The sequence below is a fragment of the Rhododendron vialii genome, chromosome 1a, assembly GCF_030253575.1.
Source record: "Rhododendron vialii isolate Sample 1 chromosome 1a, ASM3025357v1".
Lineage (NCBI taxonomy): Eukaryota > Viridiplantae > Streptophyta > Magnoliopsida > Ericales > Ericaceae > Rhododendron > Rhododendron vialii.
Genome location: NC_080557.1, coordinates 9724688 through 9740964, shown reverse-complemented (window position 1 = coordinate 9740964; position 16277 = coordinate 9724688). Strand labels below are relative to the sequence as shown.

Here is a 16277-nt window from a genome sequence, read left to right as displayed (position 1 = left end):
ATCATATGTAAGACGAGGTACTACATGTACGTAGCTAGAGATTAGTTGGATTAAATCCTAGTTATTAGGCCTAAGACTTCTAATTTAAGGTTAATCCCACTATTCAAAATTCTATATACTTCCCCTGATCTCCTTCTCTTGCTTCCCTATTCTCTGGTCTAAAAAGGAAGAATGGACCAAAATCCAAGCAATTTTTTGAATCAATTAGTGCTAATTTAATCAAGAAAAGTGGAAAATGGATTTCCCCAATTCCATAGAGAACCACAATTTCCCATATGTTTTGGTATTTCCTATGCTTTTCAACTCTACCCTCCTCCTCCTCCTCAAATTACTCAACCCCATTGCCCTCTCCTTGGAAGGTGAGTGTCACTTTATTTTGTGCTCTCTTGTGTTACTACAAAGGTAAAAAAGCAAATAACACTTGCAATGCCCAAGGCATGAAAATGTCTTGTTTTAAAGGCAAGCTAACTGTAACCCAGCAAGCATATGGATTTTTATAAGTTTTTTCCCTTGTATGGGGTTTAGGGCTTGGAGCTAGTCATAGTGTAGTGAAAATCAAGATTGAAGAAACCAACCAACCAACAAGTGGCCGGGATAGCTAGCCAGTCGTCGGGTTCTAACAGACCCTTTGGATTTTGAGAAATGGAAGGACAAAAAGACGATTGCAATTTCTCTCGAAATCTCGTCTTAAGTTAAAGTTGGTGAGAAACAAAATATGTCGGTAAAAATTATTTTTCTTCCCGTCATATATTTATCATCGCTTCTCGTCATTTCTTGTGCTTTTTAGTAATCCAAGTAAGTGAAAGGATTTTCCTTGATTTCTTTCGTTTCTCTCTATTTCTAGCCATCTAAAGAGATTGTAAAACTTTTACTCCCTCCGTCCCTTATTTATAGTCCGGTATTCCATTTTGGACTGTCCCTTAATAAGTGTCCATTTTGTAAAGTTAGCGGGTAAAAGTTGGTGAATTATCTATTTTGTCCCTAAAAGTAGATTCCATTTTAAAAAGTAAGTGAGTAAAAGTGTAATGATGATGGGTAAATAGAGAAAGTGGAGAAAAAAGTTGATGTGAAAGATGTAATAATGATGTATTTTTAATAAGTTGAAATTATGACGCAGAACACTTAAAAAGGGACGGAGGGAGTATTTAGTTTGGCCATACGACGATGTTAGCCCGCAAGTGTAACTTGACTTTAGGAAAATACCGTAGCCCAAGACTTTTCTTTAGCTGGTGTCATGTTCGAATCTCAATGGGACTATCGAATGATTTTCATTCCTCACTCCCACTCTCTCAAGACGGAACTTCTGAAAGATACAAATTAAATGTTTTTAATTCGTAAAATATGTGAAACGAAAAACTGAAAAATTGTCTGTAGCTAAAGAATTAATCAAGAATCATCTCCGCACATTATGGCCATTAAAAAAAAATATAGAGGATTGAGGGAACCCAAACTTTTCTTTTGTATTACTTTTTGGGATCTTCCTCATGCTGTCTTGGATTACTGTTCCTAATTGGGATTTGATGGTTCCAATGAAGCATGTGGTGGGGGACTCTCTCTCTCTCTCTCTCTCTCTCTCTCTCTCTCTCCTCCCTCTCTCACATTTTTACTTAGCTTTTCTTAAAGGAATCAAAGCATGCTTGAAGCATGTGATCCCACCCATAATTACTTAAAACCCCTCCTTTATTTTCAAAAATTCTTTAATTACTTGTATAGATGTTGTACATACATACATCGCTTCTCTATGGGAGACGACGTGCGTATTAACTGTGATACAACCTGTTCCTGTATAATAATTATGACACTAACCTTGGACTGCGTGTTACGATAATCTCGAAAACCCAGCCAAATGATATATTTGCGCTACTAATACTATTATAATTATGCCAATATATGCAAGTTGTTTACAACTATTCCAAAGTGATTCTCATTTCTTTTTCTTTTTCTTTTTTCCAATCGATAGGATGATATTCATTGATAACAAAGGGATAACAACGAAAAGGCAGTCATCCCGAAAGAGGGAATATAGCAACCATAATGGAGGCCTAAATACCATGCCGAGCATTCAAGACCTCACACAACCTAATGCGCAGAATAGATGGAGCACATCTCCGATCAACGCAAGGGGGGTCATGGCGGTGGGTTGCTGTGCTAGTTGCTCCCGAAGTTTGGATTGCGCAGTTGGGTCCAATAGTGACTCGGCTGTAGGGTTGTTCCTCGGTTACCAAAAAAAAAAAAAACCCACATAGGAGTTGGGAAAGCCCCCTCAACGGAGGATAAAATAGAAAGAATCAAAAAAACATCAACAAAACAAAAAACCCTATAGATCATCACACCTAAACCCAGTCGCCCATAAACGCTGACAGAACAGAATCATAATCACCACAACAGTCACAACCCACTATACAGCACCACCAACTCACTCAGTGATTCTCATTGAGGATTGCCTAATCTCAAAAACTAATCATTTAACTGAGTCTTTTTTTTAGTACTAACAAAATCAAATCAAAGCTAGTATGTGACATTTCTAAATTTATCAAGTACTCATGAACTTGCACGATATTTTTTTCCCTTTATATAAATTTATCTCACTAATCGAGGGTAATTAGTAGTAATCCACACATCCTAATCGATCTTTGTCTTTCATTATTGATGCAAGAGGCTTTTGTTCCTTTGTGCTTTGTCTTAAGCACGCTTATTAGATTTCATCAAAGCAATAATGTCTCCCAATCTTCACTAAACGACAAATGTAACATCCTAAAGCGTTTATCATATAATAAAGCAACATGTTTTGCAATTATCTAATTAAATTACTAGTTCATTTTAGTTCATTAATTAAAATCGCCGTAATGGGAATGTGGGTGAGCTGGGAATTTTCACAAAATTAAAGCATGATTTTGATTTTTAAAACCTTGTGTGTAAGAACTATGAAGCATAGTCGAATAGTTTAATATTTTAATTTTTAAAATAATTGATAATATCCCTTATTTAAAAGGGTAATAGACCATTACAAGAAATCCTTGGCCTGGTCAAGCGCTTAATTTCTTATGCAATGGGGAACAAACTAAGATTATAAATTTGCATATTCACTAATTATTGCTTGAATCTTAGAGGTTATAATAATTATACAAAAAAGTTTAACCATGATAAAGTTCAGAATACTTTAATTAGATGTCCAACTGTCTAATTAGAAGTCCAACTGTCCAAGAGAAGTCCACAAATGAGACAAAGGTAGGGTTTGGATGACATATTTGAAATGAACAAATTGAACATCACTTTATTCAACAATTTGAATTTTATATGATATGATTGTTGTTATTTTAATCCTTTTACATAATAGTTAAAATTTATTTTTCATATATGTTAAATCATTGATTTTAGGATTACCAACGTATGTCCAACGGTAAATCTTTCCACCATTTTCAATGTTCTACTTCAAGTTTATTCATTTCATATCCCCTAATGTAAACAAAACGTGAATGGATTGTTCAACAATCCTCTCGACCACCTCCGACCACCCTCTTGTACTGGCGACCAACACAGGAAGTACGTCCACCTCCCCATCCCCTCCCCTCCCCTCCCCTCTAGCGAGTGTGTTTCTTGTACTTGTTTGTAGGTATTGACATATGTGTATACTGATTGCGGAAGCAAAAACTAGATCCAAAAAAATCGGCAACGTTACCAAGTACTAGAATATCTACATGACCAATTGAGTTTGAAAATGAAACTGCGATTAATTGGATTGTTCAAAATACTACTATTTACAGCATTTGTAAGCTGGTCGGAAAACCTTATAAGTAAGTTATCAGAAACATTTACAACATTGAAATCATGAACTAAAAAGAGAACTTTTAGAAGGTTGATGGCTTGCAAGCCTAACAACCAAATACCCAACCACTAAACCATTTATGATACTGTTGGAATGTGGACCTTGACCTTCTGATTGAAAATTTTCCAAGAGAGATTTGACGGATTGGCAAGGGATGGTGTTGTGCACATTCAGACAGTCCATCTCAGCAATCAACAGTCCAGATTGCATGGTGTTGTAAGTAATCTCAACCGTCAATCCGTCTCGACAATCCGATCTGTTGATTGCCGAGATGAACGGTCCGGTTGTGCACAACACCATCCCCGGTCACAAGGATACAGATCAGAAGGTCCATATAATGCAACAAGAAGACAACTAGATGGTCTAAGCTCTACATCTAATGATGGTGGCCAGCTCATTGTTTCAATCTCACAATACTTAAAAATGGGGCTTTGCCAAAAAAAATAAAAAATAGAAAAAATAGAAAAATATATAAGAGCAAGATGTCTCCCAGAGTTGCCACGATCCAATGGAGATTGAGCTGGCTATATATAGTGTCTGCCCTTGATTAATGAGTTTTGTCGGGCTGTTATAGACCAAGAGGCAAGGGCTCACCCTATATGATTGGGCATTTCCTGCCCTTAATTTTTGCATAATTTGAGGGCACTTCTTTATATATAATCCATATCCCCGCCAGTGTTGAAAAATTTAGCTGATCTCCATAAGATCAGTAGATTACTTTAATTACTTGTCTTGCCAACATTGCTAGATGGAAATAAACAAATTTTGAGAGAGAGAGAGTACACACCACCAACATCTATGTAAGGTAAATGACCCCTCTTAAAAATAAAATAAAAGTGTAAGGTAGATAAATGCTCACCGGCCGATCAAATAGTTATAGATGTTCAATCAACCTGAAAATTTAATGGACGACCTACTAGATGAGACAAACAAAATGAATACTTTAAATCAAATAATGGGTCCCGGGGTGAGTTCTATAACGAATGCACAACACACCCTGGTGGCCTTGTTCCCCCGGAACCACTTATATATCATGATGCAATCTATTTTATCTTATTGTTTTAGATTTAAAAAATAATAATTAATGTCTTGTAACCCTCAAGGGATTTTATTTGTAGTGGTTTTTTTTTTTTTTTTTGTAACAACTTTGATTATGATAAAACATAGATTTGGAAAAGCGGGAGAAAAAAGCATCAAAAATACAATTTCTTGGCAAATTTTACTCCATAAGAAAAAAGAAAGAGATCTGAAAGCTAGTCTGAAAAAGTTGAAACAAAACCTATTTTGAGTAGCCATTTGGAATTTTATGGTTTCAACTTTCAAGCAAGTTTTTAATAGGACAAAGACACTATTTTGGTGTCATTTTCCATTGGGGACACAATTTTGAATTTCATGTGGGATTGTTTGGCAGTGACCAAAAAATAATGGGCTTAACGTGAAGCACAAATTGCAGAGCACCGCGTGTATTAATATGCTAATTATTATTATTTTTTTAAAAGAATGACAACAATGCTTTGCTCTATTAGTGTTGCCAACGTATTCACGTGCTAGCATGTGAATGTCTATATATAGGGTTGGGACCTAAAACCGTCCTAATAACATATCACTTCGAAACAAAAATCATCTTTGCATTAATATCATGAATAGTTATTCATCTAATTATTTGAATCAAAAAATATATACTGTAATGGATAAGAGAGAGAGGGAAAAAAAAATGCGTGACACTACTACTTAATGTGCAATATGTCACTAGACTCAATGGATAAGCACGAGCTGAGTAGACGCACGAGTAGACTGTACCAGTTCTACTTCGATGGTGTTTGCTTTTACATGCTCCCAATCTCGGTCCTAGCCAATCTACAAAAATTACATAAATGCTTAAAATTATATATGTTAAGGGGGTGTTTGCATACTAGATTTGTTGAGAGATTCACAGAAGAAAAAAAGAGAGGCATATATACTAGATTTTATCCTTCTTTTTGCACTTATTTCCTTTTTCTCATTTGAAAATCCAAGATCCAAATGCAAAGGAGATGGAATCAATTTTCCACGTATATATGAATTGACAATGATTAATACTAGTACTTGACAAGAATATTACAGGTTTGGTGACTTGATTACAACCAATAGCTTTCCTATTCTATCCTATCTACTTCTCCAATTCTAGTTTGATCTATCACTCTATGGTGAAGGAGGCATTCCCACATGGGAGCTAGCACTAATCATGAAGACATGCCTAATAAGACAAGGGGAGAGGATTTGATGGAAGTAACCACACATCAATGTACAACTCATTTGTAGGATTTCTATCTATATCTCTCTTTTCGATAACTTACATGTCCGGTTCAGCTTATACAAACATCGATTAATTCTAGAGGCCTAATCCTATCGGTTACTTGCGGGGAGCTCCAACAAGCTCTGTATGGACTGGACCCAAAATAATTAATAGCACCTGGGAGGTTTCGAAACTAGGATCTTAGGACAGATCATCTCTTCCAAAATGTCCAAAATGTTGGAAGGAAAAAAAGGGACCTTAATCACAGCTTCCTAATAAATACCAGACAATTAAAATGCTTTAATATTATCCAATTTTTATGGAAGGACACATGGGACCTTGTAGAGGACTTGAGAGACAAGCAGCCATGCTGCTGCCTCTTCCTAATAAATATGGTGAATGCGCCATTGTACCAAATACTAATAGGGAAAGAAGAGATAGTCTTTTTCACGGAGTGGTGCAATCTCAGCCGTCTATTTGCCCAATTAATGGCTGAGATTCGTTTTCAATTATGACCGGTCACAATTAACACTTCCCCGGAAAAGTTTCATTAACATCTTAACCATCCAAAACACTTTTGGACAGTCATGATGGAGTGATGTAAACAAGTAAAGAAGATTTTCTCGGGAAAGAATTAAGGGAATTAAGCAAAATGTTACATAAACTATACTGGAAAAGGGTGTTACATACATGAGCTTGTATAATAAGTTCATAAATTTGTGTGTAGTATAGTTTGTTGCGGCGTAGAGGCCTTCTTTGATGCGGGTTCTAGGTTGAAGGGGATTGGTAGTGAGGAGCGGTTTGTGATTGGGATCAGTAGTGAGGAAGAATTAATAGTGAAGTCGGTTGTTTGATTGGAAATATGGATTGTGTAGAGATTTTTACCATGTTTGTTTTGATTGAGGACAGGGGAAGAATTAATGTGATAAATGATACTGTGTTATTTAGGAGTCCAGACACATTGGACTATAAAAGACACCTCCCCACGGGTTTGTCGATCCCCCCATTTCGGGAAATTCAGGGTCCATACACACTAATAGTTCCCTTCATTTGCAAGTTAGTTTGGACATCCAGTTATAAAAAAAAATGGTGCTCCTCGTAAAATGTGATCAAACAAGAGACCAATAGACCCACAGTTATTATTCAAAACGCCCCATCAAATATGGCATTGGGCCCATTTATCATAATAATCCTTGATTTAGGAGTTATTCAAAATTAATAGTTTTCAACAAAAAAAAAAAGGAACTATGGAGATTCAAATCTGAACCATTCATTTTACTTTCCTAAACATTTTCATTGTACGTTTCCAGGTAACATTTTCAATAAATTATACTAATTACCACTTCTTACTTTGATATGAATTAGTCACCTTATGGATTAACCGCCTTGATCTATAATTTTCACTTATTCATTGAATAAAGATTCAACCAAAAAAAAGGGGTGAAATGACATTCAAAATTCACATTTTAATTCCTCCCTCAGAAAAAGACAAAACGGTGTGGATATGACTCCTCTAACCAAAAGTCATTTTAGTTTGCAGGCTGGAATTGGGCCGAGGAAGGCCTCTTGACAGGTTTAGGTAGATTATCGTCTGTGGATAGGGAAAATGACGGCCAAGAACGTGTTTTAATAATTAATACCCGCAAAGAATATTTTCAATATTAAGAAATATTCTCAGCATTTTCTTAACAGATATTAATTATCAAAACGCGTCATGAACCGTCATTTTCCTTATTGATATCAAATTCTTAGGCAACCAAAGCCCGAAGCACTTTTGGCAATTGAAATGTTTAGCCCAAAACTTTTTTTAGCCCAAAAATTCTTAGGCAGCCCAAGCCCGAACCACTTTTGGCAATCCTGCATAATTCCCCCATAACTTCTTTTCTTTTTTTTTTTAGCTCTTCCAAAACGCAATTCCCCCATGACAATACACAACAAAGTTAACCAATGAGGGGTTGGTTTTAATGGTGGAAACTCAAAGACTTGGTTGGACATTGCCCAAGTTCAAGTCCACACAGTCTTTAGTGGGGCTAAACATACTCTTATAACCACCCACACGTGGTGGGGCCTTAGCTTCAGTCCAGACTAAGGCTGCAAACAAACCGAGCTTTGTTGCGTTCGAACTCGAGCTCAGCTATTAGTGAGTCGAGCTCTTAACGAGCCGAGTCCGATTTAATTACTAAACGAATCTTTCTAGACGAATCAAGCCTACTTTTTCAAGCCGAGCTTTGGAGTGTTAAGCTCGGCTCGGCTACTAAACGAGCTCGGCTCGGCTACTAAACAAGCTCGGCTCGATTACTATATAAATCGAATCGAGCCGAGCCAAGTCTCGAGCTGCTCATGAGCAGCTCGATTCGTTTGCAGCCTTAGTCCCGACATAGGTGTTGTGGGATTCCTTACAAATAGTGATGTGATGTAATGTGACAGAACAATACTCCTTGATGGAGGAGACGGGATACCATACCTGCATTTCCATTTTTAAGCACCTAAACAAAACAAACATAGCTAACTCAGAATGAACAAAAAGTAATTGCATGGGGTTTATATTTGAAACATTGATCAAGACTGAATTTGCATATCAACTACTAAGCTCCAAATAGTTTTTTTTTTTTTTCCCCGGACCGGCTATTAAACTCGACACAGTTGCATCTACACTAGGATTGTGACGGCTATAACCAATGTCATGTCTCTTAACTAAGGTGCACTACTTCGGGCTGTGAGATCTAAGGTTCGAGTTCGCATCACCATTGCCGCTAGTAGTAATATAACTAACCCGCGAACATCCTATCTGTAGAAAAAGTAAAAACAAACACATCAAGAATGCCTGTAACTCATCAACAAACACTTTACAAAGATGTGGCCTAAAAATTCCCCAGTAGAACTAGCTTCAATAATCTTGTATACGAGTCATCCGAATGTTGGCATGCATTGGTCCCCAGCAAAATGATTGTATAAAATTGAGTCTACAGTTTAGTAGAGCCATGAAATCTTCAACAAGCTTCCTCAACTCTATGGAACAATGGGGGCTGGCTGATCAAACAAGCATCCACAAGTGCAAAATTACACCTCTTGTAAGATACAGTAGTGTTTCAATAGGTTGGTTTCTCGATGAATCTTCATTCACCCGTAGAAAAACTGTGGTAGTTTATCAAGGTTTGAGCAATTACATTTTTAAGTATGTACATCCAGGATAGAGCTTAGAAGATACTATACCGTAAATGAAAGACAAAGAAGCCCCAAGGGTTAATCCGGTTGGTTGGTGGGTTTGCTCCCCACACAAACAGCCATGTTCAATTCTTGGAGTCAAGCTGCAAGAAAGTAATTTCCAGTGAAAACCCAAGTCCCAGCGTGGATGGCTTCCCTTTGACTGGACCAGGATTAGTCGAGGTGCTTGTAAGCTGGCCCGGACGACTCTGACCATCTAAAGAAAAAGGAAAAAGACAAAGATGGAAAGAAGAAACAAATGAAAACATCCAATATAATGTTTAACCAGAAAAATTATGCACATTTTCTGATTTGCATATGGATAAGTTGAAAGGAGATCGAACTTGAAGTCCCTCAAGTAAATGATAAGCAGTGGATTAAAAGTTATGCAAGAGGTGCAAGGTATAATTACAAGCCCATAAAACTAACTGCTTTTCACCAAACTTAAAATTTGATAGGCTGCCAAGTGGCAATAACATGTCTATTTCCTTGTCACGAAGCAGCACAAACAAGACCGATGTTTATTTAAGCAAGATTCTGTAAAAACAAAATTTCACGTAACATGTTTCCCTTCCCGATTTGTAGTCAGTGATTATTAATCTCAGGTTACATAATCATCATAACAAATAATGTATAAGGGCAACAACAACAAAGAACACCTAAGCAGCATTTGCAAGTCTCGTCGCAGCAGAAACAACAGCACAATAAGAACAAGCTGCAGTCATTATTCCCCAAGTAAACCCCAAGTCTGTATCATTGATAAATGCAGTACCATTCCCTGAAATGCTCTATATGTCCGAATCATAATGATTAATTGAACATGAATGATTAGGTAAAGGAGTATTTTAACACAAACAAGTAAACAACCAAGGGAATTCGTGAAATTTTTATGGCACCATCTCTACACCTAAAATAATGGACGAACGTTTCCTAGAACGAATCACAATAGTTTATAAACAAGCACATGTGCTTTTGCAAATTCTACAACCTAAATAAGCAAATGCTTTAGGAAATTGTACCTGTCATGCATGGTATCTTTCAATGATTCACCTCCGTAAGTTCATCTCAGGCCAAGTTCTTTCCATCTTTGGGCCTGGTTTCATACAACCCAGCTTTTCAAACAACCAATGCTTTGCAAAACAAGAAATACAATACAAACATTAAAAAAGCACTACCAAAGTTCAGACATAAGCCCCTAAAGGTGCGATCAAGAAAAAAGTTCGGTGGGACTGGAATTCATTGTGGCCCCCATAAATGTAATGAGAGTGAAGTATAAGTTTGAATAATTCTGCAATTACCCAGTGCATTTTCCAATGGATCTTTGAATATGCCAATATCACAAAAGGGTAACATCAACCACAGATACCAGATTTCATGTCAATATCACATAGAAACATCAACCATAGATACCGGATTTCAGTAGCAGTCTAGCAGACAACAAGTATAGCAACCAAAGTCCTTAGCTCCATCTTGGAAAGTGGCTCAGTTGTTATATTCATCAAGCTCCTTCTAAAAAGCAGCCAAATAACAGGAACATAAATTATGAACAAACAATTACTTGCAAAGACGGCATTTAGTGTTGGCCACAATTAACCAATGGTACTATGGATGCCAAGGCTACAAATGAACTAATCTTTGGCAAAAATGCCAGTTCTCATACTTCTTGCCAGGGAAAACTTCTGACCTTGCATGACCAAGCATTGACAGAAAGGGGGAAGTTTTTCTCTTTCACCTTTTTCTTTTTGGATTCTATTTGCTGCTACTCTTTGCCATTAAGTGTTGCTTCTTGGCTTCGTACTTTATTGGTCCAAGCTTCACAGAAAAGAATGTATGCACAGAATCCATCATCTAATAAGCATGATACAGAGTTCCACATTCTATTACCTATAGTACATGTAGGTTGTTTGCATACTTCAACCAGGTATTGCCCAAATCTGTCTTATCTTTGGTTTAATTTTGTTCTGTGGATTGAGAAGTTAAATGAAACGCATACACGCAAATCACTCTCGATAGCCAGTCAACAGGTAATCTTTCTATGAGAATGAAAGAACTTTGCAACATTGGAGAGTGCAATGATGCAGTTGCAAGAACCAGACAAAATTATACAGATGAGCTGAGGTAAAGGTTTGCAATGTAAACCTTCCAAGAATCCACGAGTCGGACATCCCTTGGCCACATAATTCTGGTTCTACATCCTTAGGCAAAATACATTCAAGGCTCAGAGGTGGCCTGAAATCTAAGAATACTGTGCATAAATTAATGAACATACCAATGGCACATCATAAAATCTAGGATTTGAAGCTAGTTTGATGCCGAAATGAACCATTCTCTAACCAATGAGAAAGTGGCACCCACACATCAGCGTTAGAGATTTGAAAGTACAGCCTCATACTCCAGCCTGGAAAATGCAGGGGAAGCATCAATAATGTCCTCAACAAAACTTCTTATGCTGCCAAATGGTATGGATATAATCAGCTATTTGAAGCATCGAACCCAAAAAATTCTCATAGCAAACATAGAGCATATCTGCTCTTTCTTAAAACCCCAGAACTCCAAAAGTGAGAAGCAGGAAAACAGAAGAAGGAACAACACATTTATCACACAACAAAATCGTAAGAAAAAATGTACACTTATCTTGCCGTATAACAGCGTATGCTTAACGACAGAGTCAAGACAGTCAGAGTGAACTCATGTAATCACTACAGGTCTAGTTATCCTTTCCGAATCTTTACTTCACTAAGCATTCAACAAAACAGTAATTAACCAAAAGAATTTTCAACTTTTCATTGACAAATGTAAAACCAGTGCTCGCCCAATAGATAAGAAGAAGAATTTAAGATACACGAGAATCGAGATTAGTTATGAAATATCCACTCCATTAACTGTGTTTGAGGTACAAGGATTTCAACCTAGACTTGTAGGGATATGAATATCTGTAACTAAAATAAAAGCAACAAAAAGATGACACTTCATCCTGCTTCTTACACTTATGTATGAGCCATTCTACCAAAAATCAAATGAATCAACTCACAAGTAATGAAAGAAGGAGAAAATATGATGAGGGGGCAGGTTCTTATGTATTTTTCCTTGTCAACAAAGAGGAACGCTGGTACCACTAGAAATTAAGTTCCTTAGCTCCATCAAATGTTCATCATTTGATATATTGAGTGAGATCCGAAGATCTGTGACCATAGTTTCTTGTTCCCAACTTAAGGGTCCCGATGCATGCAATGCCTCCATAGTACAACGGTAGGCATGTAATTCTAACCTACGAGTTTCTGCCGCCAAGTCCTCCTGACAGGGAAGAAGACCATTCCCTTCCTCAAGCCCCCAATGATAAACAGACTCAGCATCGCTAAAATTACCTTCAATATCTTCAACAGGATCTCTAGAAAATCTAGAGTGAAACTTAAAGGAATCATTGCTAGTAACGCTACAACTAGCCACAGAGCATGTGATATTATCTGCGTCATTAGGTTCTAAGCTAAATGCATGAGAAATCCCAATAGCTCCACTTGGTTTCTCCCTCTCCATATCCATTTCACTAAAGTGACTCCTCGCATAGTCCAAAGAAGTATATACATGTTTATCACCAAGCATTTCTCTATGGGATGCAGCAGCATCTACCTTTTCAGGTAAAGGGGATGGATTTGCAGCAAGCAGACGATGACGCCCACCCTCTTTCTCAATCAGCCTAAATTTCTGTGCGGGTGCCCCAACTTGAGAATAGCAGTTGAACAACTGCCTCTTCTTCTGTGTTCTAGCAGACCCAATGCGTGATTCCTGAAAGTGGTTGTCCTTGTCAGCAAAAAGCTCCTCTTCTACATGAGAGTTCATTCTTGTATCCGTGTTATGTACTCGGGAACTCAACTTCTTATTGTACTTCAGAGTCGACCATTTGCTGTGTTTCCTAACTTCACTGTTATCATTGCTCTGCTTGCACCAAAACAGAAAACACAAAACGAACACGGTCAATAAAATGTCAACACCAATTAACTCTATCGCCTAGAATATATTTGTTACACTGCCTGACAACTCGAAATTAGAAGATTGTCAATATTGCTCTGAAAGTCCCAAACCAAATTCAGTGAATCAAACTAAATAAACATGACTATAATTATTGTGTTGTTCTTAAAAGTATAATCTCCAATTAAGAGTACCAGCTATAAAACGGGTGCATTACCCAGGGGCATTAGATCAAAATGTGCAATTAATCAAGATTGCAGAAAGAACTCCTAAGTTATACATGAATGGAGATTGTGGAAGATTAAAAATTTAACATAACATAGATTCAGAAAACTACCTTTCCAATCACGAACCATTTGCCACTCTCCCAAGATTGTCGTGCCCGGATGTCAATTTTACTGACTTCGAATTCAAGGTAGGAACCAACTAACCTAACCAAAAAGCAATTCTTACCCAAAACCTTGGACACAATTGCCATCTTCCAAGAGAAATTCTGAAACACCTCTACAACATCACCGGGAACCCAATTCTCCAACTTTTTCACCGGAGGAGGACAGGGCCTAATTGACTTCCTAGACACCCTTTCAACAGCTGCCTCGTCACTAGCACCGTGATCCATCTTGTATTTGACAGTGTAGTTGTGCCCATTACCACAGATTATCTCAGCACAACGCCATGAGCACAATGGCACCTCACTTTTGCTCAGGACCTCGACAATACTCCCTTTCCTGTATCTCATTGTCCTCTATCTCAGCTAGAGATCCCAATGCGCAAAACCTATCGTTCAATATCAACATAAGAACCAATGAGGATTGAGGACCAAAGTGACATTATTAATTTATGACAAAAACCAACTGAGACAACTATGAAATACAATCACATATCTAGCAATGAATAAGAGGAATGGATTAGGCAAAAATTGAAACAGTAGACGAATAATACATATATATAGTGACATACAAATTTTATACATGTACATAGAGAGAATATACATGACCAATAACATGGAAACAAATCCATATTCCATTTACTTTTTGACCTAATAGAGTTATTTGATAATAGAAACATCCAAAACTAATATCTGCTATACATCTACAACGGGTTTATATCTATTATTCTATTATCTATTATAAAGGAACACCCTTTCTGGTGTGAACGTCAATTTTGAGGCCAACTCAAACTACCTCTTTACCACAAAGAAACTAACAAGAACAATCTCAGATTTCATTATTGATCAATGACAGTTGAAGATTTTTCTCTTTCGCCCGTTCGCATAACACGATTTGCACATGCACCGCTTGCGCCCGAGCATCTACTCTGTACAAACAGCTACATAAAGAGGCATATACATATGTATACATCTATTAATAACATGAGCCTAATATATTTTGATCTAAAAAACGTAGCAATCTTCATTAGGCACACAAACAGAAAACAAAATCGAATAATTTTCGACAATGTTAGACAATTTCATGCCGTCAAGAATTACTTTCAGAAAACAAAACAAAACAAAACAAAAATATATATGTTTTCTTTAAGCAGTTTATTAGATTAAAAGGCCGAAAACAGTTGATCGAATTGAAGTGCAGAGGCGAAGAAAATTTACTGACCTTACGAGCAATTATCGGATGTCGATCGAGAGAGAGATGTTTGGTTTGCTTGAGAATTTGTTTTCGCTTCAATCTGCTGTTGAAATCTCGTGATTATTGTGGCCTTGGGGGTGTGTTCGGTGTTTTTGTTTTTGAATTAATAAAAAAACAAAGTTTTTTTTTTTTTTTAAATAAACAAAGAATAAAAGGCATGCATTGCGTCCCAAGTTGCCAACTACTCAAGAATTGGTTTTGGTTTTGTTTGGTTGGAAGGGTAAGGGTTTTACCGGCATACCATTTGTGTGTTTGGTGGGCCCATTCGTTGTTTTTTTTTCTTCCCGACGGTGTGGGTGTCTTGATCAGTTTACGCACGACTAATCTCCTTGCAATCCAGTCCGGTCAAAGGGAGGCTATCCACGACTAGAAAACTCACGAAAAATTACTCCCTCCGTCCCAAATTGCCCGCCCCCCACAGTCGTGCAATTTTCAATCCGAAAAAAATTCCGTGTTTGGATGAGTTTTTGAGAAATTTTGTAGGGCTATGAGTGGAGAGAGAAATGAAAGTAATAATTGAAAGTAGAGGTAATGATCGGAGAATAATAGAGAAAAAAATGATAATAATAATTAGAAATAAAGGTGAGTAATGATTGAAAGTATAAGTAATGAGTGTTTTTGAGTTGAGAATTTTTTTTTTCATAAAGCAATCCAAACAAAGCATTTTACTTTCAAGCATCATTTTTCAAGCTTCTTTACAAAGTATTTCCAAGTATTATTTTTTTTAAGTTTCTTTACACCAAATTAAAGTATTTCAAGAGTTCTTTAATATGATGCAAAGAGATTTAAAAAATGATGCACAAGAGAGTATTTTATTTTTTGATCTTAAAATTATACGTCTTTTCGTAGGGGTCCAGCAATTTAGGACAGAGAGAGTACCTATTTACTGCTTAATCCCAAGAATCGAACCCTTGTAAATTGAACCAACCAACCGCACTAACCATTGCGGTTGTGGGGCCGTCCATTTGTGTAACCGGATATAAACATAAAATTAAATGTAGATCATGCGTAGTACCTTCGGTGTTTGACAATATGTGGACCAGTTTATATTCACCTCAACTAACTTTTGAGAGAATAATTTTACCGTTTACTAGCGAGGCCATGAAAATAACCTGAATTAAATGTATATATGATCTCATCAAGAGATATGATACTATAATTAATTTCCTCCCATTTAGTCCAATAAGACATACGAAATTATAAATTTCTTCATTAATTAATCTTATTTGTCAAACAAACGGGCACAACATATTTTGCACTCAATTTTGTTTGCTTTGTTTAAAATATATCACTCATAAAAATTAATTTTTCATTGGTAATAATGGATTCTCGGCATTGAAATTGAATCGGTTATGAGGGGAAT

At 36.8% G+C, this 16277-nt stretch overlaps 1 protein-coding gene and 1 long non-coding RNA gene across 3 annotated transcripts; both read right to left on the bottom strand.

The window, feature by feature from the left end:
- Positions 1-9025: 9025 nt before the first annotated feature.
- On the bottom strand, positions 9026-11677 carry LOC131300764 (uncharacterized). Of its 2 annotated transcripts, none has more exons than XR_009191058.1 (4): positions 11575-11677; positions 11445-11493; positions 10325-11117; positions 9026-9514 (listed from the first exon to the last, which is right to left on the bottom strand). It is a non-coding gene; the product is annotated as an uncharacterized LOC131300764 (long non-coding RNA). The 2 variants fall into 2 exon arrangements; XR_009191057.1 differs by having other exon boundaries at positions 11445-11500; positions 11575-11666.
- A 483-nt stretch (positions 11678-12160) lies between these two features.
- Positions 12161-15103, bottom strand: LOC131300755 (uncharacterized). Its single transcript, XM_058326737.1, has 3 exons — positions 14882-15103; positions 13609-14048; positions 12161-13238 (listed from the first exon to the last, which is right to left on the bottom strand). Exons 2-3 carry the CDS (start codon positions 14008-14010, stop codon positions 12396-12398), a joined length of 1245 nt encoding a protein of 414 aa, XP_058182720.1. The 5' UTR covers positions 14011-14048; positions 14882-15103; the 3' UTR covers positions 12161-12395.
- Between the last annotated feature and the right edge of the window lie 1174 nt (positions 15104-16277).